Genomic DNA, 20,169 nt, shown 5'->3' on the forward strand with positions numbered 1-20,169 from the left:
TGACAAGCTGAACATTTGGAAATTACGGAACAGAGCTTAATAGTAAAAGTGTCCTGTTCTGCACTTGACTTGACTGATGATATACGTACTGTAAATTTTCATTTGGATCACAATGAAAAGAGTGAGGGTATATCGATGTTGTTAAACTCATTACCTTTGCAGGTGAGGATACTTACTGTAAGACAAGAGTCAGAAGTTTAACGGCTTGTACTGCAACATCATATTCCTTGTCCAGTGTCATCGACACAACACGATCCTGTCAATGACAGTAAGGTTAACATGTAGACTAAGTAATCACAAACCTACAGTAATATATACAGTACTAGCCATGGGTATTGGGTAACCTCCCGCTTGGAAATCCAGGACACGGTTCCAGGGGATACAGTTTCAGTACTTTTGTGGTTACTTGCATGCAATGGTGACATATCAGGAAAATAATATGCATACAACAGCATTGTGTAGAAGCATATAAATGAGTATAGCCTGGACACAGATTTATTTTTATGGTCAGGGATATAATTTGAGTCTTCAGTATTAGAAGCATCAGTATGGAAAATGTTAGCTTCCTTATATAGCTACATTTATAGAACTTTTGATTTTCCAGGACTAGCAAAAGTTTTGAAGTTACAGGTACTTCTTTTACGCAGTAAAATCCTCTGGACCCTATTGTGCACGTCTTAATTACCGCCAGGTATTATGTCTTAACTTAAAGCAGTAGTTCACCCCAAAAAAAGGTACCTGCCCCCCCGAACCTATGAATGACGTCATATTGTAGTTTAGACGGAGCCGAACCGAAATAAATTTGTCTCTAAAATCCTGGGTTAGGGTTGCTCATTGACTATTTTTGAAAAATCGTGAAAATGTGTGCAAGAAACCTATGTCAAGGACCCCCAAGATGATATGTATTTGGCCACGGACCCCGATCTCAAAATATTTAGTTCCAGGGACCCCCCAGAAGCAAAATTTGAGTTAGAAATGTTCGCTTAAAGAATACATATATTCAAAGACTTTCACACATTTTCACAACTTTTCAAAAATAGCAGATCTACAAGCTCGCAGCGCGGCACCGAGTGCCGCGCTGTGAGCTTGTATATCTGCTATTTTTCAATAGATAAAGTTATTAGGGCCCCTCCACCTTGGGCCCCAGTAACTCAGTCCCACTTTCCTACCCCTTGTGACGCCCCTGAGTGTAGTTGGCTCACCTTAAATCGACTAGTGAAGAGTTCCAGTCGAGTGTTGAGCTCCCTGCTATAGTACAAGCCCTGCAGGGCTGTCAGGCACTTCAGTCGCACCTCACCTTGCTTACAATCACAAGTAGCCATATATAAATTATTAGTAATATTCAAATGTTCAAATTAAACCCATCTAGTCATCTGCCCCCCCCCCCCTCCACACACAATGACAATTTTCATAATTAGCCTACTATAGTTGCAAAACTGTATTAACTTAGAGAGAGATTCAATAAAGTATATGAACAACTTTTTTTCTATAATTATGCTATTGATGATGATGATGATATAATGACCTGCTCTTAGTTTAAGGAGGGACAAAATAATGGAATGAGTACTACACTCCTTGCAGGGTTTCTTTGGGGTTTCAAGATAATACAGGGTATGTTTCATTATTGAAATCCAATCATACCTGAGTGGGAACTGGGAACCCAATTTCATTCTTACGCGCTCAAGTTGAAACATACTCAACCTTAGCAGGTTTATCATCATTATCATTTCCCGTTACCTATATAAAACAATGGGGTCATAAATACAGGGTAGACCTAACTCACCTTGTCATTCATTGTCCACCCAACATATTTCAGGTAACTGTCATTGAGAAAGGCGTCACTGTACAATTTCATCCACACTCCAATCTCCTCGATGCATATCGCTCGGATTTCGGCAATGGCATCACTGATGAATATAGAAGGATTGACTGAGAATAAGAAAAGACATGCAGCCCCATAATATCCAAAAGGGGTTTTAATCCACTCCTATCTGTTAACTCATGATGGCAATGCATATGAACACAGAACAGTTTGGAGCAGCTCCCTACTCAAAGCTTGCCAGATGTGATTAGAATTATACAGTATGCAGTAAAACATATGATGCAAGTCACACAAGAGGGCAACCAAAAAATACACATTCTGCAGTGGTCTTGGTTTGATGTGATACAATACAGTGGCATGAGAGGGGGCACTCATCTTTAACAGTGACATTTGACAGTCAGTATGGAATTATACTGCTCATAGATACATACCGATATCTATGCACAAACACTCCTTTGAAAATTGCATTCATCATGTTCTCAATTTCGTCTTGGTTTTCTTGAAGCTGAAACAAAATAAGAGGAGGAGCTTCATGTATAATATATATATATATATTTATTTTTGGAGCTGTGTGGAACACAAGCTCCCTATACGTGGCCGTGTGTGTCTGTGGGTGGGTCTGTCTGTCTGTCTGTATGTAGCCTCTGGTGTAGCCTGACTACCCTGGGTGACCAGAGAGGTGCTGTTGAGTCTAGCCTGCCCTGAGCATCAACTGCAATACACACACACACACACACACACCCCCACCCCACACACACAGGCACCCCCCCCCCCCCACACACACACACACACAGGCACCCCTCCCCCCCCCCACGACCACCGCTCAGTTCACACACACACACACACACACACACACACACACACACACACACACACACACACACACACACACACACACACACACACACACACACACACAGCTCCACTTCGAACAGAGGTTCGATTTTTAACATATTTTATGTGCGGTACTGCTCCTCATTGTGGACTCTATGAGCAGGAAGCACTGAAGCGAAAGATATCCTTTAGACCTTTCACAGTAGGTGAAATGGCAATCAACCTACCAGCCTTGGAATTTGTGAATAAAGGAAACTAGAGGTTTGTGCATCCCATCTAGAGTACACACCCAAATATGGGCAATGCATGCTGATATAACTGTTCTTAGGGGGGACAGGCTTAACCAATCCTCAAGCTCGCACAACTCTTACAATGAACTTGGGATTACAGAAAAGGTTACAGAAAAGTCCATTGAACTCAATGGACTTTTGGGGTTACAAAGAAGGTTACAGGAAAAGGTCTATTGAACTCAACTGACTTTTGTGGTAACAGAAAAAGTCCACTGGATTACCTGCTAAAATGTGCTGCAAATTATACATTGTGACAACCAAGCAACACAAGCGTAATTTGGACGGGTTTTTGGGTTTTATAAACCCAAGGGCCCCCCCTAGTGTCAAAATAAAATTTGTTTTCAATAGACGCCCAATGCGCTCCATATTATATAGTCCTACATATAATTAAATTCATAGGCTATTGTCATTTCCGATATATTAGGAGTCTCTACTCTCCTAATCTGTGGGCCCCCTCATAAAAGTACAAAAGCTTTTATTTTCGCATTATCGTGAGGAAGCGCCAATCATAAACATCCGGTAATGTGCTATTCAAACTTGTCAGCCAACTTGTCAACAAGTGAAAGCTGGGGAAGGGAAACAAACGCTCATGTTCGCGGGAGAAAACGTGGAAGTCAAGATACTGGGTGCACGTCCAAAGGATATAAAATAACAAATGGAAAGACCACAAAATCGTATATTTTGTTGCTTTTTGGAGAAGACTCTGGACCTAAAGCAAAGGTAGGTCTATCTGAATTTATCTTGCTGTAATCAGTGTAATCCACTGATGTGCAGCCAATGGGCCATTAAGCTGTCTGTCTTTTTGTGTAACAACGTGACCGCGTGCCTGCGTGTGTTTGTTTTGATTGTGTTGGTGGTGGTGTTCCAGTGTTCGCGTGTGTTTGCGCTTGCACTTCATTTCGGTGCTTCGGTTGTCGCGTGTATGTTTGATTCGTGGTGTCGGTGCCTGGGTGCGTGGCACAGTGGCACTGCACATGAAAGAGAGGGAGACAAGGAGTGTGTGTGTGTGTGTGTGTGTGTGTGTGTGTGTGTGTGTGTGTGTGTGTGTGTGTGTGTGTGTGTGTGTGTGAGAGAGAGAGAGAGAGAGAGAGAGAGAGAGAGAGAGAGAGAGAGAGGAGTCACTTTAAAGCAGTGATATGGAAAGGGAGAGAGATGGAGAGATTATTTTATTTTGTATCATACTGTATGTAATGCTTTGGCAATATAAGAATGCTTGTCATGCCAATCACTCATGGTTGATTCTTCTGCTTCACCTTTTTGGCTTGTTGGCTCCTTCTATTGTCTAAAATTAAATAATATAGACGAATGCACAGAACTCTGCCATGTAGTTGTTCATTAGGCTATTCACAGCAGTTATTGTTAGCCTATGATTTCCACTCTGAATTAATCATTGTAGTGTATGGCTGTCAATCTGTGCTAGACAAGACCCGACAATTGTGGGTCTTAGCCGTCGGACTGACCCGCTCACATTGGTCCCTGGGCCCCTGAGCCCAGGGCCCCTTTGATCTGAAAACCCATGGGGAATAAGGTCTAATTTCGCCACTGCCAAGCAACCAAACCTTACATGAGAATCTAAGCCTGCGCAGAGGCTCATAACATAAGGCATCAGCATATCTGTAATGCTGTACCAGTTGGACAATCTGAATGTAAAGAGGTAAAAGCATTAATAGATTCAGCTCACCTCTTTACGTTTCAGCAACAGGAGCTCCAGCTTTTCGTTGGCCCTCTTTCCAATGACCTTGTTCCTCTCTGCCTCATATTGTCTTTGTGTGTTGTCCATGCTAATGCTTAGGTTGAGAGCAACATTCACCAAGGCCGTCATTAACTTCATGGCTTTAAAAACAGAAAAAGGCAGTATAGCTCTTGTTATACACTTAAAAAAGACAAGCAATCAAAAAGGTAAACACTAAACAGTATACAAAAGTATCCACTGTTTTATCAATCCACAGTGACAGAAATACATAAGAAAGAAAGGAGTGTGCTTCCAAAAAACCTTCAAGTATAGACCAAAACTGACCTGCAAGTGTGCTTGTGTGTCTAAAAGCCCGGACTTGAGAGTCAGACAGGCCAGTGAGCAGTGAGATGACCGTGTCCATCATGTATTCATCGTAGATGATGCTGTATTGACACTGCCGGACCAGGACCCCAATGAAATCACTGAAGCTTGACCTGAATTTCTTCCACTGTGGCCCTGCTAGGGTTAACGGATAGTCACCGCTGTCCTATTCCAAAATTGAGGAAGGACATAAATGATTTAGATGACAATGACACATTTCAAGCAAAATTAATTCAAATTGGATCATTTTCCTAATTTCCTCAAACTAGCATTAAGTTAGTTAATTACAAACATTAGGACTATTTCACGTTTAATTTGTGCTCATACATTTCAGTCCTATTTTTATTTTTAGAATCATCTCAAGACGACATTACCTCATCAAATTCCTCTGTCATTTTCCTGATGATCTCGGAGTTCTGCATATGCCTGAACATCTCTGGACTCACAGCACCTGTGACAAGAGCATATTTTCAACCAAGTTTACTTTCGTAATTTTGCTTGGATAACATCCCACTTTTAACTGTGCCCCATGGAAGTCAATAACAATCATACCCTGAGGAAGGCTCAAAGAGCCGAAACGCGTGGGTGATCCCATTTTTAACCTTTTTTCCGATTATGATTTAGCCAATACTTATTAAAGGCTTTTTAATATTTAGAAGAGTGCCTTGGTTTTCTTTTTTCAACAATCAGATAATTACCTTTACATCCAGAGCACTGAATGAAGAAGTTGATTAAGTCCAAGACAGCAATGTCTCTCTCTTGTTTGTATGCCTCTATCCAGTCATCAACAACAGACTGGAAAACAAAACAATAGCGGGATGTTTTAAATTCAAGCTTGAAACCATCACACAGCTCTCAGTCAAATCTTATTTTGCATTAGAGAGTTATTGCAACACCCATGCTGTTCCGCTGTCAAAAACAGCAATACATATCTTTTCATACGCCAACAACCGTGCACGTACCTGTGTGGCACTCTTTCCCATTTTAACCACTTCAAACAGGGTCATGTTCTCCACCCCATTATGCTGATGATGCCCATTCACCCACCCAAGGCCAGGAACCTTTTCCCCTGCTCCACCCCTGGCCTTGTCTCCAAGGGGCTTCTTTCCCTTCTTAGCAGCCTAGTGGGGAAAAGTGACATCACTTTTATTAGTTTATTCTGTAATTAATGTAATTATCGAATCTGAAGCCGGTGGGACGAACGGTTCTCGAGATACGCGGATTACATACACATACAGTACATACACGTACACTCACAGAGATTTCTCGCATTTGTTTTAAGATTACAGAATAACTGTGAACATTTGTGAACAATATATAACTACCCCAATAATGGAAAATTTGAGGTGGAGGTTAACTATTGCGCTGGGAACAAAAGCAATTGATTAGGGATGCACTATTAGTATCGTCAGATATCAGTATCTGCAAATAAAGCTGACATTAATTGCCAGTGGTGATGTCACTGGCATCTCCAGTGGTGATGTCAGTGGTCTGCTGGCGCACAAGGCCCAAGTTGGTAACTCAACAGAGTGCAGTTCTAGCCTACCAAGCTCTAGATTTTGAACATTTATTTCTTATAATGAAGATGTATTTGTTTCCCTTCTAGATTCTGAACATTTATTTCTTATAATGAAGATGTATTTGTTTCCCTAGCAAAAAGGGGAAATAAATATAGAATTTCCATATCGGTGCATCCCTACATGATACCACAGTGTCAAATTGTTTCTTAACATGCATGAAAAGCAACACATACGAATGCTTTCCCCGTCTTTGCATTCCTTCCATCAGGATCTTCAAGGTCTGCGTCTGAAGATAAAGGTGTATCACCTTCTCTGTACATACAGTAGCACAAAAACAAGACAAGCATTCATTTTTTAATAATTTGTAGTGACATTTTCAAATACAATTCTAGCATTTGCAAGTCAATACTTGATAACAGACTATTGCTTACGGATAATGCGGATTATCTGTTTGCAAGTCCTGCGCTGCTATCATTTCTTTAACATTTTCTGGATCAGCTTCAGAAAGTGATTTGGTTGCTCTGGACTCCAAACAAGTGTTTTCCCTTCAAATAAATCTGGAATGAGAAACAAATCAAATGATGATGTTAATTGATTGTGTCCATCAGTGACATCACATGTAATAAAAAAAGATTAAATCTTATATAACTAGACCAGGTCAACCTGGTTGTGCCAGACCCCGGTTCTGCCAACCCCCTGTCTGTCATCATCATTTATGACATCATGCCTTTTGTAGGCATGTCATCATCATGTCATCATCATATATACCCTTTATATAGAAAACCCGGACAGACCGACATTTGCTTATGTAGGCCTACCCATTTCATGGGTCTGGCAAAAATCTTATATACATACATCTAACATATAATTTAGCGAATGTCTGTCTGAGTGTCTGAGTGTCTGAGTGTCTGTCTGTCTGTCTGTCACAGCGTTTCTCCTCAGTGGCTGGAGCAATTGATCTGAAATCGCATCACCATTAGCATATGAACACACCTGACACAACTGTGAAGCCCTTTTTTCACTTTCACAAATCGTTTAATTGATATTAATTTATTAGTGAATTAATTTTTCCCATTGACTTATAATGGGAATCGCAAAAACTCACATTCAATATTTTTTTTCTCGCAAACCATAGGGGCTACAGTTACAAAACTCTGAGAGGAGATTTATAATGATATCAAGGATTAAATAAAAAATAACTTTGTCAGTTGGCCTCATGGTGGCGCTATAACAGTCCACTTTACGTTTCGGCCTGTAACTCTTGAACCGTAGGTCGGAAAATTAAAATTATTTTTTCCCTGGATTCCGTGGGTCGAGACGCATCTCCCGATATAGGCCACGCCCATTTGCGCCAGGCTAGATTTTCCGCCATCTTGAATTTTCTCCAAAACACACTTTTTGCTCCTTTTCCTACATATTTTCTTCAAATGTCGCAAAAAGCGGTATACATGATCTATGAACCCATGCAATGAATATACTCAAGGGATATGTCGATAGTCTGTACCGTTCGTTCGTAACAGGCTTCCAAAGTTATTAGCAGGATGGGACCGCAAACAATAGCCGTAAAGCACAAACAAATTGTCGAGTCAACACTGAATTTTAACCAAGGGTCGCGGGTGGCATACTCAACGAATCCCCAAAAGCATTTCCACTCTGCCTCATGGTGGCGCTATAACGGCCTACTTGCCTTGTAACTCTTGAACCGTAGGTCGAAAAATTAAAATTCTTTTTTCCCTGGATTCCTTGGGTCAATACGCATCTCCCCATATAGGCCCCGCCCATTTGCGTCAGGATAGATTTTCCGCCATTTTGAATTTTCTCCAAAACACACTTTTTGCTCCTTTTCCTACATATTTTCTTCAAATGTCACGAAAATGGGTACACATGATCTCTGAACCCATGCAATGAACATAGTCAAGGGATATTTTGATAGTCCATACCGTTCGTTCGTAACGGGCTTCCAAAGTTAGCGGGAGGGGCCCGTTTTGCAAACAATAGCCATAAATCACAAACAAAACGTCGAGTCAACACTGAATTTCTGCCACAGGTTGCGGGTGGCTTACTCAACGAATCCCCAGAAGCATTTCCAATTCCACCCGTAGAGGGCGTCACAAACGCGCAAAACGTAACCGTTTCGTTCCAAAACGCGTTTTTCAGGCAGACCGACCCTCTCAAAAAGAAACACAGACTACTCTGCGGATGGTCTCACGGTCCAAACCGCTGCACACACACACACACACACACACACACACACACACACACACACACACACACACACACATAGCCATTAAACGAAACGGGTATTTCTTACATTGATGCTCCTACATATTATCATGCAAGAACCAGTTAAAGTTACTTTCCATCCCTCATATACCGTGTGCACAGTGCACATCCCATAACCCACACACTGCACATCATTTCGGAGCTCATATCTTTGAACGGGTAAGGACTAGTCTATACTATAATTTTGCGAATGTCTGAGTGAGTGTCTGTCTGTCTGTCACAGCGTTTCTCCTCAGTGGCTGGAGCAATTGATCTGAAATCGCATCACCATTAGCATATGAACACACCTGACATAACTGTGAAGCCCGTTTGTCACTTTCACAAATCATATGCTGTATATTAGCATTTTTATGGTGTAACTACTATCTATTATGCATCTAGCATGAGGCATGTCTATTCTGCATCTAGCATGGGGCAACATGTTTAACCAGCTCTGTGTGTGTGTGTGTGTGTGTGCGTGCGTGTGTGCGTGTGCGTGTGTGTGTGTGTGTGTGTGGGTGGGCGGGGGGGGGGGGGGGGGGGGGGGGTGTTGGCTGGCCCTCTTTCAGATGTTGTCATGCAGATCGGTACACAGTATCTCTGTATAACGAAACGGGTATTTCTTACATTGATGCTCCTACATATTATCATGCAAGCACCAGAAAGTTACTTTCCATCCCTCATATACTGTGTGCACAGTGCACACCCCATAACCCACACACTGCACATCATTTCGGAGCTCATATCTTTGAACGGGTAAGGATTAGTAAACATAAATCTCAGTTCTACCTCATCTACTGTAACGCTGTTAGGAACACTTGACACTAATATTAGTTGGTAGGTAGGCCCAGGGAAATACATGCTATTTGAAAGCACCAGAAACTGAATCTAGGGCTGCAACTATCGATATTCTTTTAAGTTATTAATACTCTATGATTCCTTTTTTTTCCGGCAGTCAATCGGAAGACTGCCGGAAGTAGTAGATTTGGCCTAAGGATTTAGGCCAATTTAGCGGAAGTGTTGAGCACTGCGAGGCACCGAGCAGGCGCACTAGGGTACGCAGTAGCATTAGCATACGCGTCGCACGCGCAGTAGCATTTAACTGCACTCACAGGTTTGACCACCAGGCTAAGGCTGCTTGGTGTGAGGCTCTGTGGTGACACGGCAGCTACATGGCAGCGCTCTGGAAAAAGGTCTATACACACGCCATGTCAATCGGTCAGATCATGGTTCTCAAGATATGTGGGGGACATACTATCACAAAGACATGCACTCTCTCACACACACACACACACACACACACACACACACACACACACACACACACACACACACACACACACACACACACACACACACACACACACACACACACACACTTGATGCATTTAGGACAGACTTCAGCCAATTCTCATAACAATGCCCATTGTGATCACAAGCTCCTCCGGTTATACAGTACCCACTGTACCCATCATCAGAACAGCCATTCTACTTGTCTGTCATGTGTGTCTCTTTTATGCCCATATATGCAGATCTCTGTATCTGTCTGTTCCTTTTATAGCCATAAGTGGAGATCTCTTTCTGTCTGTGTCCCTTTTATACCCATTATGTCTTTCTGTGTTAGCCATGCCCAAATATAGTACCAAAGTCATGATGTCACTTCCACTACCTGTGGGCCATTTGATAATGTCTGTGTTTGGAGAAAAGAAGATACATATAGGCTATTTTCTTTGTTTAAATAAGTATTTTTTGCTGGACTTTGTTTTCAATGCGGAAGTTTGCAGCTGCTTCTGTGTTGATTTGATGACACAAAAACAAGACAACCATATTATTTATAATTAGCCATCATCGTAATTAGCCAATCGTTTGTTTTGTTGCCGTGTTTGGTAGGTTTCAACCACTTGATACAGAATCAGACCTTATGGCTGCCAGCAACAATTTGCAGAAAGCCATTGATCTTGCCAGCGTGGCAGACCAAGAGTATAAAGCTAAGAATTATAAGGAGGCTTTGCATCTGTACAAACATACTGCTCAGTACCTCCTCCATGTGTTAAAATACGAAACCCAGGGAGACAAAGCTAAGCAGAGCATCCGGGCAAAATGTGCAGAGTACCTGAAAAGAGCAGAAATGCTGGATGAGTACCTGAAGAAGAAGGAGAAAGCTCCACCTGCCAAGCCAGTGAAAGAGTCTGGTTCTGACGACAAAGGGAATGATAGTGATGAAGGAGATGAACCAGAGAAAAAGAAGCTCCAGAATCAACTGTCAGGTGCAATTCTAATGGAAAAGCCAAACATTCAATGGAGTGATGTTGCTGGGTTAGAGGGAGCCAAAGAAGCCCTGAAAGAAGCTGTCATTCTACCCATCAAATTCCCACACCTATTCACTGGTAAGAGAACGCCATGGAGAGGGATCCTGCTATTTGGACCTCCGGGTACAGGAAAATCATATCTTGCCAAAGCTGTGGCCACAGAGGCCAACAACTCTACCTTTTTCTCCATCTCTTCTTCTGACCTTGTCTCCAAGTGGCTGGGAGAGAGCGAAAAGCTTGTGAAGAATCTCTTCACCCTGGCGAGGGAGCACAAACCCTCCATCATATTCATTGATGAGATTGACTCCCTCTGCGGTTCAAGGAGTGAGAATGACAGTGAGGCAGCTCGGCGCATCAAGACTGAGTTCCTTGTTCAGATGCAGGGAGTGGGGAACGACAACGAGGGAGTCCTGGTACTGGGAGCGACCAACGTCCCATGGACTTTGGACTCTGCCATCAGAAGACGATTTGAGAAGAGGATCTACATCCCTCTGCCAGAAGGGCATGCCCGCTCCTTCATGTTCAAACTCCACCTGGGCGCCACCCCGACCTGCCTCACTGAATCTGACTTTGTTACGCTTGGAAAGAAGACAGACGGATACTCGGGAGCAGATGTCAGCATCATTGTCAGAGATGCCCTCATGCAACCTGTCAGGAAGGTTGTGTCAGCTACCCACTTTAAACGGGTACGAGGGCCGTCAAGAGATGACCCCAATGTTCTTGTAGATGACCTCCTGACCCCGTGCTCACCTGGCGATCCCAGTGCTATTGAGATGACATGGATGGATGTTCCTAGTGAGAAGCTACTGGAACCTGTTGTTTCCATGTCCGACATGCTGAGGTCCCTGACCGACACAAAGCCGACAGTTAATGAACAAGATCTGGAAAAACTGAGAAGATTCACAGAGGACTTTGGTCAGGAAGGTTAACCAAAGTAATAATTGTAATAATGTTCTTATTCTCCTCCCTCTAACCCTCCACCGGTCCTAGGGCTCGATTGGTACTGTATATCACACGGGCATATCTCCTTGTATGGGCCGTTCGGTCTGTGACGTCAGTTACTTTATGCACGGATCTCATACATGGAGAGCCGTAATACATTTGGCTAATACATTCTGTACTAAAACACACAAAGTGAAATTTAGGACCGGTTTGCACCGCTCAAGAATTATTATTATTTATTATAATTTATATGATAAGCAGTCCACTTCCTTCTTTTGGTATAGATGCCTTCACATTGCAGTGTACCGTTCCCGAGTACGCATCAAACAAACCCCAGACTACCTCCCCAGGTACACAGCGTTCATACTATCACATCTGCCAAGTGGTCCTGGGTACGCATCTGGGACCATAGTCTGAATGAATCCGCCCCAAGTTGTGTTGGCCACACAACAAAGGGATGGAATAAATACTACATTGTTTTCTTTGATATCGTCTGTTGTTCAGGGGTTTCTCTGCAGCAATTCTGCAGTTGAACTGCTAAAATGTGGATTGATTGCTACTTACAATGGATTATTTTGGTTACTTACAGTATAATTATACTAAGGTCTAAATGCATAGCTGCTGTGCAGAATTCCCAAGCAATTTGGGACAATTCTGATGAGAAATATAAACATTGATATAAATCAATATATACCAATATATACAGCCCTTAACTAATCACAGCTAACGAGATGGCTCACCTAAACAACATCAGCTGGGGAGAAATTGGAAGTAAAGTGTCACTGCGAGAACATCTGCAGGAACACAAAAGGTAAAAATACATCAAGCCAGGACCAAGTGTGGAGAAGAGGGGTCACAGGTGCAGCGCACAACTTGGTTGGTGAGTTGGTGAGACGAAGGAGAACTCCAGGCAGGAATAACCCCACAGTACTGGAGAACTCTACGCACCTGTGTCACCTCAAGACCTCAGGAGGGACCCACCCAATACCTCCCCAGAGAAGCCCCTTGTTGGGAAAAAACAAATAGAGCATGAGAGGGGAGTTTAGCCTTGGTCAGGAGGAGGAGATGGGCAGTGATTTGGCCACCACTGCCGACCCGGCCATCAGGAGGGTGTTGTGGTTTGCGGGTCGAAACACCACCTATGATCGATGGTTACCACCTGAAGACATCAAATTTTCCTGGCCAAGGCTACATTCACCAAACGTGAATGGAGGAGAAGCATCGTTAGATGTAATTATAACTAGACCAGGTCAACCTGGTTGTGCCAGACCCCCTGTCTGTCATCATCATTTATGACATCATGCCTTTTGTAGGCATGTCATCATCATGTCATCATCATATATACCCTTTATATAGAAAACCCGGACAGACATTTGCTTATGTAGGCCTACCCATTTCATGGGTCTGGCAATCATAGAACTCTGGGCAACCAGTGACTTCCAGGAAAGTCTGGATGGAAACCGAGGAAGATTGGTGACGCTGGAGAGACAGATGACCAGGAAGAGCCTGGCGTGGGTGTATGAGGTTAGCAACCTCATGCACAGCACTCGCGAGAGGGCACCAACTCAAGCTACAGACATTTATTCAGATACCCTCAGAGTCTCCCGAGAGGGGGGGAGTATGTGAGACTCAACAATACAAACATAACGGTAACAGCCCTTAACTAATCACAGCTAACGAGATGGCTCACCTAAACAACATCAGCTGGGGAGAAATTGGAAGTAAAGTGTCACTGCGAGAACATCTGCAGGAACACAAAAGGTAAAAATACATCAAGCCAGGACCAAGTGTGGAGAAGAGGGGTCACAGGTGCAGCGCACAACTTGGTTGGTGAGTTGGTGAGACGAAGGAGAACTCCAGGCAGGAATAACCCCACAGTACTGGAGAACTCTACGCACCTGTGTCACCTCAAGACCTCAGGAGGGACCCACCCAATACCTCCCCAGAGAAGCCCCTTGTTGGGAAAAAACAAATAGAGCATGAGAGGGGAGTTTAGCCTTGGTCAGGAGGAGGAGATGGGCAGTGATTTGGCCACCACTGCCGACCCGGCCATCAGGAGGGTGTTGTGGTTTGCGGGTCGAAACACCACCTATGATCGATGGTTACCACCTGAAGACATCAAATTTTCCTGGCCAAGGCTACATTCACCAAACGTGAATGGAGGAGAAGCATCGTTAGATGTAATTATAATCAATCTGGATATACAGTATGAGATTACTGTATGTTATTTCACATCAGGATTATCCCATTGCCTTATATCGCGTTCTAAGATTTGAATACGGGAATAGTGAGTCAATTTTTTTGGACAAACGCTGATCCAACTGACTTCCCACATTACTTGGGCATGTTTTTCCGGTTTGTTATATATCTGTTTTTCTCCACTACACCAGTCATAATACTAGACAGGTGTGCAACTTTGACCCTTCTTTCAAATCATTAGTAGAACTAAGTAAACTGCATTGAAACACAAGTGGTGCAACACTTGAGTATCATCATGGCTCAATGTAAACATCACTGTGTTAAAGATGTGTACCCCTTCATGGCAGCAGTATTCTTTGTTTGATGCAGCTCAATGTGTTATTTTGTTATTTTATACAGTTATTTTTAACTGAAGATGGAGAGTATTTTAGCATCCTCAATTCCTCATACACATGTACACAGTATATGCTTTGATGGACTGCAGTTTGTAGAGTGTAGAGTCTGCACAAACCACAAAAGCCCATTCATTCCATAGCAATTCAGCTGGCATGTTGTTTATGTCATTGGTTCTCAAAGTGGGGTCCGGGGACCCACAGGGGTCCTTGAGGGAGTTCCAAGTGGTCCCCAACTAAATGATAGTTTGGAACCAAATAAACTAATTAGGGTCCTGCTTATCCTTCCCTATCAGACTCACCTCACCGCTACTCACCAATTAAGAGTGGGGTGGCTCAAAGTAGATGACAGAGTACAGCAACTTGCAATGGGCCTGGTGTACAAGATACACTACACCACTATGATACCCAAGTACCTTTCAAAATACTTTATAAACATTAAGGATGTCCATAATTACAACACCAGAGGCAGCGCCACAGATCACTTTCAACCCAGAGTCAAAACCAACAAAGGGTCAAACTCTTTTTTCTGCTATACCACCAAAATGTGGAAAGCTTTACCGAAGGCCATAAAGGAGTGTGGATCACTAGCATCCTTTAAAATTGCCCTGAAAAACCACTTACAGGCAGCAGCCGTTCGCAACTGGTAAAAAATGAACCTAGCCCAACCCTACCCTCCCCTGCCCCTTCTCTGTATATACTGTTTGTTTTAGACTTACTGTCTTTTTTTGTTTTTCTTTACATCTACTGCATAGTACTGTGTTCTATTTGTCTGTCATTCAATGTTATATGAGATACTTCAATGGTTTCCAGTGGAAATAAGCTTAGTCTTTTCATGGATCTCCTTTTAGTAGACCTTGTACCAGTGAACTGTACCGTCATGAAACTGTACCTTTTCCTATGCAAACTTCTAATAAAGTCTTCAATCAATCAATCAATCAATCAATGGACCCTTATGGGTCTGTAACTCAGAGTTGCACTCTCTCTAACATTGATTTTACAATATAAATTGGGGTCCCAGAGATAGAAATACCATTAAATGGGTGTTCGTAGACCGTAGCCTAATGCAAGTCAAAAAAGGGTTGAGAATCACTGCTTGAGCTGTACAAATCTTCTCTTATGTGAGTCCCTTGCATCATGTCTTTTCAAATGGGGGTCCGCGGGCTAATAAGTGTCAATGTGGGGGTCCTGGACATGATAAAGTTTGAGAACCACTGGTTTATGTACCCTCTTTGCTATTTACAGTGAAGTGGCTTTCTAGCTAGCTAGCTAGTTAACCCCTTAATTGTTATAGCAAGTTAACTTTAGGCTACTAATAACACTGGTCTGTTACGAACAATGTTTTCTCTTCAGATCATGATATTCAACACAACCATTTAACATGGTTATACGCATAGTATCAAGTAGTATGTCACTTCAAGGTACTTGGCTCGCGAGATGTAAAACGAGCTGTCAAGAAGATCGAGCTACCTACTGTACTTATAGCATTAGTAACAGCTTGTTAATAACAAAGTGACGCATGGTCATGGATATACAGACACAGTACATAATCTCTTAGATATTGTTGATGGAATCATGGAAGGCTCCAATTAACATGAAAATAATACCATCGACTAATAATGTTTAATTTACCACACGACCGTATTATCACTTCTCAAAAAGACGTGTTTAAAGTGAGGAAAGGGTGTTGGCGCTCCTCGCGTCGACACTTTTCCCATTTGAAAACAACGTCATTTTCAGACGAGCGGAGCGGAAAGCTCGTGCAAGTACACAACAGTCTTTTAGCCCCAACAGCGACATCAATGACAAACTCGCCGCCATTTTAGCTACAACTTACCTCGTTTAGAAAACAAATGCAGGGCTGAAACCATTCATAAATAATAAAGACGTCGTTGGCTTTGCGATGGCAACGCGCTCCTTAATTATTTTTTAATATATGAATATAAAAATACATTTAGCAGACCCACATTTTTGGTCTTCACCTAGTTGTAATTCCAAGCTAACGTTGTGAAGCATATGATTGCTAACATAGCATGGCACAATTTTTTGGTTTCGTTGCAATCTATGTATGCTGCACATGCGCCACCTATTGGTAGCATGTTGCAGTGCCGCGGGTTTGGCCCACCTCTGGTTCATGGATGCTATCTCCGCCAGGCCGAAGACAATTATGTTTTTGAAATCATGCATTGCCCATAGATAGTAGGGCAGTGGTTCTCAATCCTTTTCATGTCAATGACCCCTAAATTGACAATTACTAGCCAGGGAACCCCCATTTGAAAAGATATGCCAGACCCCGGCCCTCACCACAGAAATAGCAGTGATTCTCAACCATTAAAATGGTTGGACCCCCATATTGACATGCATATGATGCATTAGGCTAGTACGGACCCCCATTTAATGGCATTTCTATCTCTGGGAATGCAATTTATATTATAGGCTAAAATCAATGTGTAAAATCCAAAAGGACCCATTACAGACCCATAAGGGTCCATTTGGTTCCTAATTATAATTTAGCTGGTGACCCCCTGGAACTCCCTCAAGGACCCCTGGGGGACCCTATCTGGAGTGGACCCCACTTTGAGAACCAATACCATGGGATGCAGGGAAGACTAGGCTAGCTGATGAAAAAGAAATGCTGCTGGGTGATAATTATTTGATTATTTATTTTATTCAACGCATTACATGGGGGTATCAGCATGACTGTTAGACGTTCTCTGTTTCTGTTTTATTAAACAAGTTGTGTTACACTTATTATGTCAAACATCAAACATATAGAAATGCAGTCACAGTGAAATCCTCAGTGTTCTTTTTGGTTGTGTGCAAATGTTACTGTGGAATTTGGGCTCTCGCCACAGGCAAGAATTGTATTTACTGTGGGATTCCTTCTAGGAGAAAAATTGGAAGAAACTGTTGACCGTCCCTTCAGGTGTCTCCTCCAAAGGCTCACCCTCACAGAAAGAAGGCAGGGTAAGGTAGTCGGGGTCCGTAATCTCCACCTCTACATTGATGTTGCTGTGGAAAAAGTGACAGAAATATTACATTGGCCTACTGACATTGCCCCTTACAGTCCAAACAGTTTAGGCTACTAATCAACCTTTTTAATTGCAGGGATCTGAGTGTGTACAAATGGAACCAAATGGATACTTATGGGTTCACTTTGTTCCATTTGTATGCGCTCTCATGGTAACATACCTGCAAGGGGGGTCCCTTTGGAACCCCCTCAAGGAACCCTGACCCACTTTGAGAACCACATGGTTTCAGAAAACCACAAACCTGATCAAGAGTAAAGTTGAGTCTGTGCTGTATACAATACTCAGAGGCAAACATCCCATGCTTGCAGACATGATATATGGTTCTGAAATTAAATGAGAGAAAAAAAGGGGATAAAAATTCATGAATTCGTAACGCTCTCAGTGTGTCCTCAACATTAGGCTATCAAAGAGACTGAGAAATTCAGATTTGAGCCTGTCTTGCCTTTCAATCCTGGGACTGGCACAGACCATATATTGAATTGTAGACCTTCCTCTGGAACGGATGCACGTCCGAGGTGAAGTTTAGAAAGGAACAGAGCATTGGACGGAAGTTGCAGTGGATTTGAGGCTACATGCACAGATTTCTTCTTGCAGCTCTGGTTTTTGGCATCAATTTCATAGAGCACGCCCTGCCAGACACAGTCATGAGAAAAGATAATCACTCTCACACACACACACACACACAAAAATACATATACCGTAGCAATAATATTTGTCACAGAAAAATGTTTTCCTTCTCATGGTTCTCAGTTACCTCTTTGAAAAGCATCAGCACGTCCATATCCTTAGTAGAGTTATACCCGTAGTTGAAAGTCTCATTTTGAATGACTTTGAAACGTAGCCTCTTGGCCCCGCTATCATAAACATATGCTGCATCAGTGTATGTCTTCTCATTCATGTTAGACTGCAATTGAAAAAAACACAAAGCAGATCATTTATTTTGATAAAAAAAAATATATAAAAAAAAACGTAATGCATAGAAAATATTAGTGCCAACATTGGTTTTGGTTGGTTGGTTTTCACAAATATTGGTAAACTCACCACTGACAGGACCCCTGTCATATTGGGTGACTCTAAAAGAAAATCATATGAAAGAATATCAAGAGCCCTGCCAATTCTGTAAGTTAGCTATTTTAATTTAAAATAGGAAAACATATCATTAAGAGGACAATTTAAACAAAACTAACAGACAGATAGGTACTATGTTATTACATATATTATATAAATAATAAACCAAACATTCTTACGGCACGGCTGGTGATGGTCTGCTACGGCAGTGGCACACATGAATAGGAGTGTGAAAGCTGCAAACATCTTCCTTGCCCTGAGAGTACCAAGCAGAGAATTCAAAGCAGAGAGAAAAAAACGCAACTGTTACTGCATCTAGCAGTGTTGAAGTTAGCCCCCCCTTTTATAAGGCTGAATAGTGTACATTTGTGTTGTCAGGTGGTATTGCGTAAAGATTTCTATGATGGTAGACATGGACCCATGCCATGATGCCGATCCTTTAACCCCCAAAGACACTCTGACGCCCCTCGACTACAACCACCTGTACAAATATACTTCAGATTTACAAGCAAGGGATAATACATACACAATATTATTATTATTATTATTATAAACGTGCCTTTCTGTGGTTGGGTAATTGTCTTGAAACACCTAATTGGAATGTACATCTTATTGCTGTTGGGGCTGCTGTAACTTGCAACTTTTATACCATAACAGAGATTAGAATATGGTGTAGAGAGCATTTCCTCATTTTACCTTTATTTAAACTCAGTTTAGGTCATCTGGAAACTATAGTGGGTCGTAGACCACCTAAGAAAGAGTATAGCAGGACATTTGCACTAGATTTGATTTGAAGTGGACTCTGCCCTGTGTCTGTTGCCTTAACCACCCACACAACATTTTTCCCCCATGAACAACTTAACCACTTAGACCAATATGTTGTCGACCAGAGTCCCTCAGGGCTCTATACTAGTGTATTTTATGTTTGCTCTTCATCAAATGTCTTCACTGAAAATGCCGATCGATCTACAAGCTTACACTCGACGGCATGTTGTAGATAAGCTTGTAGATCTGCTACATTTCTGCCAAAGTTTCCCCCAGAATACGCATGCTAGGGTTTAAGTGGTTAAAGAGTTTCTGATAGTCTATATTTTGTTTCCCAAGGAGAGAAAATTATTGGGTTCCGGCTTGTTATGGGGGATATGTTTATGTAATATAAATCATATGTAGTGTGTGTGTGTGTGTGTGTGTGTGTGTGTGTGTGTGTGTGTGTGTGTGTGTGTGTGTGTGTGTGCGTGTGCGTGTGCGTGTTGCCAGGTGGTATAGGAGCTGAAGCAGCCGGTGGAGGGCAGTGCAGTTCCCATCATGCCAGGCGGTGATGCAGCCCATTAGATCTTGGGCCCCATGCTAAAACCTTTCAGCTGCGTAAACTGAAAGAGGCGTTGCTGTGCCTTTTTCACCCTGGGGCTTCCTGTGCTGAGGGTCAGAGGTGTTGGAGCCCGT

The 20,169-nt window shown here is 42.5% G+C and overlaps 2 protein-coding genes and 1 long non-coding RNA gene across 3 annotated transcripts in view; 1 reads left to right on the forward strand and 2 right to left on the reverse strand.

Moving 5' to 3' along the window:
• Positions 1-16,616, reverse strand: part of LOC308305186 (cohesin subunit SA-2-like) — a 37,331-nt gene extending 20,715 nt beyond the window's left edge. The window contains exons 1-12 of the mRNA XM_080749898.1: positions 16,464-16,616; positions 6,954-7,079; positions 6,756-6,834; positions 5,965-6,123; positions 5,701-5,797; positions 5,377-5,453; positions 4,964-5,168; positions 4,628-4,779; positions 2,254-2,327; positions 1,784-1,907; positions 1,203-1,301; positions 177-256 (exon numbers count right to left, since the gene is read on the reverse strand). Of these exons, the coding sequence (XP_080606024.1) occupies positions 177-256; positions 1,203-1,301; positions 1,784-1,907; positions 2,254-2,327; positions 4,628-4,779; positions 4,964-5,168; positions 5,377-5,453; positions 5,701-5,797; positions 5,965-6,123; positions 6,756-6,834; positions 6,954-6,997 (1,190 nt within the window). The 5' untranslated portion in view covers positions 6,998-7,079; positions 16,464-16,616. The remainder of the gene's footprint in view (positions 1-176; positions 257-1,202; positions 1,302-1,783; positions 1,908-2,253; positions 2,328-4,627; positions 4,780-4,963; positions 5,169-5,376; positions 5,454-5,700; positions 5,798-5,964; positions 6,124-6,755; positions 6,835-6,953; positions 7,080-16,463) is intronic.
• On the forward strand, positions 10,706-12,022 carry LOC308304271 (vacuolar protein sorting-associated protein 4B-like; the record flags this gene model as incomplete). Its single annotated transcript, XM_080748838.1, has 1 exon — positions 10,706-12,022. The coding sequence occupies one exon, from the start codon at positions 10,706-10,708 to the stop codon at positions 12,020-12,022; it is 1,317 nt and encodes a 438-aa protein (XP_080604964.1).
• Positions 16,617-18,119: 1,503 nt separating the features above from the next.
• Positions 18,120-19,001, reverse strand: LOC308304370. The gene is made up of 4 exons (XR_013963057.1): positions 18,906-19,001; positions 18,700-18,731; positions 18,413-18,562; positions 18,120-18,287 (listed from the first exon to the last, which is right to left on the reverse strand). It is a non-coding gene; the product is annotated as an uncharacterized lncRNA (long non-coding RNA).
• Between the last annotated feature and the right edge of the window lie 1,168 nt (positions 19,002-20,169).

Source organism: Nannobrachium achirus (assembly GCF_963921795.1).
Source record: "Nannobrachium achirus genome assembly, chromosome: 19".
NCBI lineage: Eukaryota > Metazoa > Chordata > Actinopteri > Myctophiformes > Myctophidae > Nannobrachium > Nannobrachium achirus.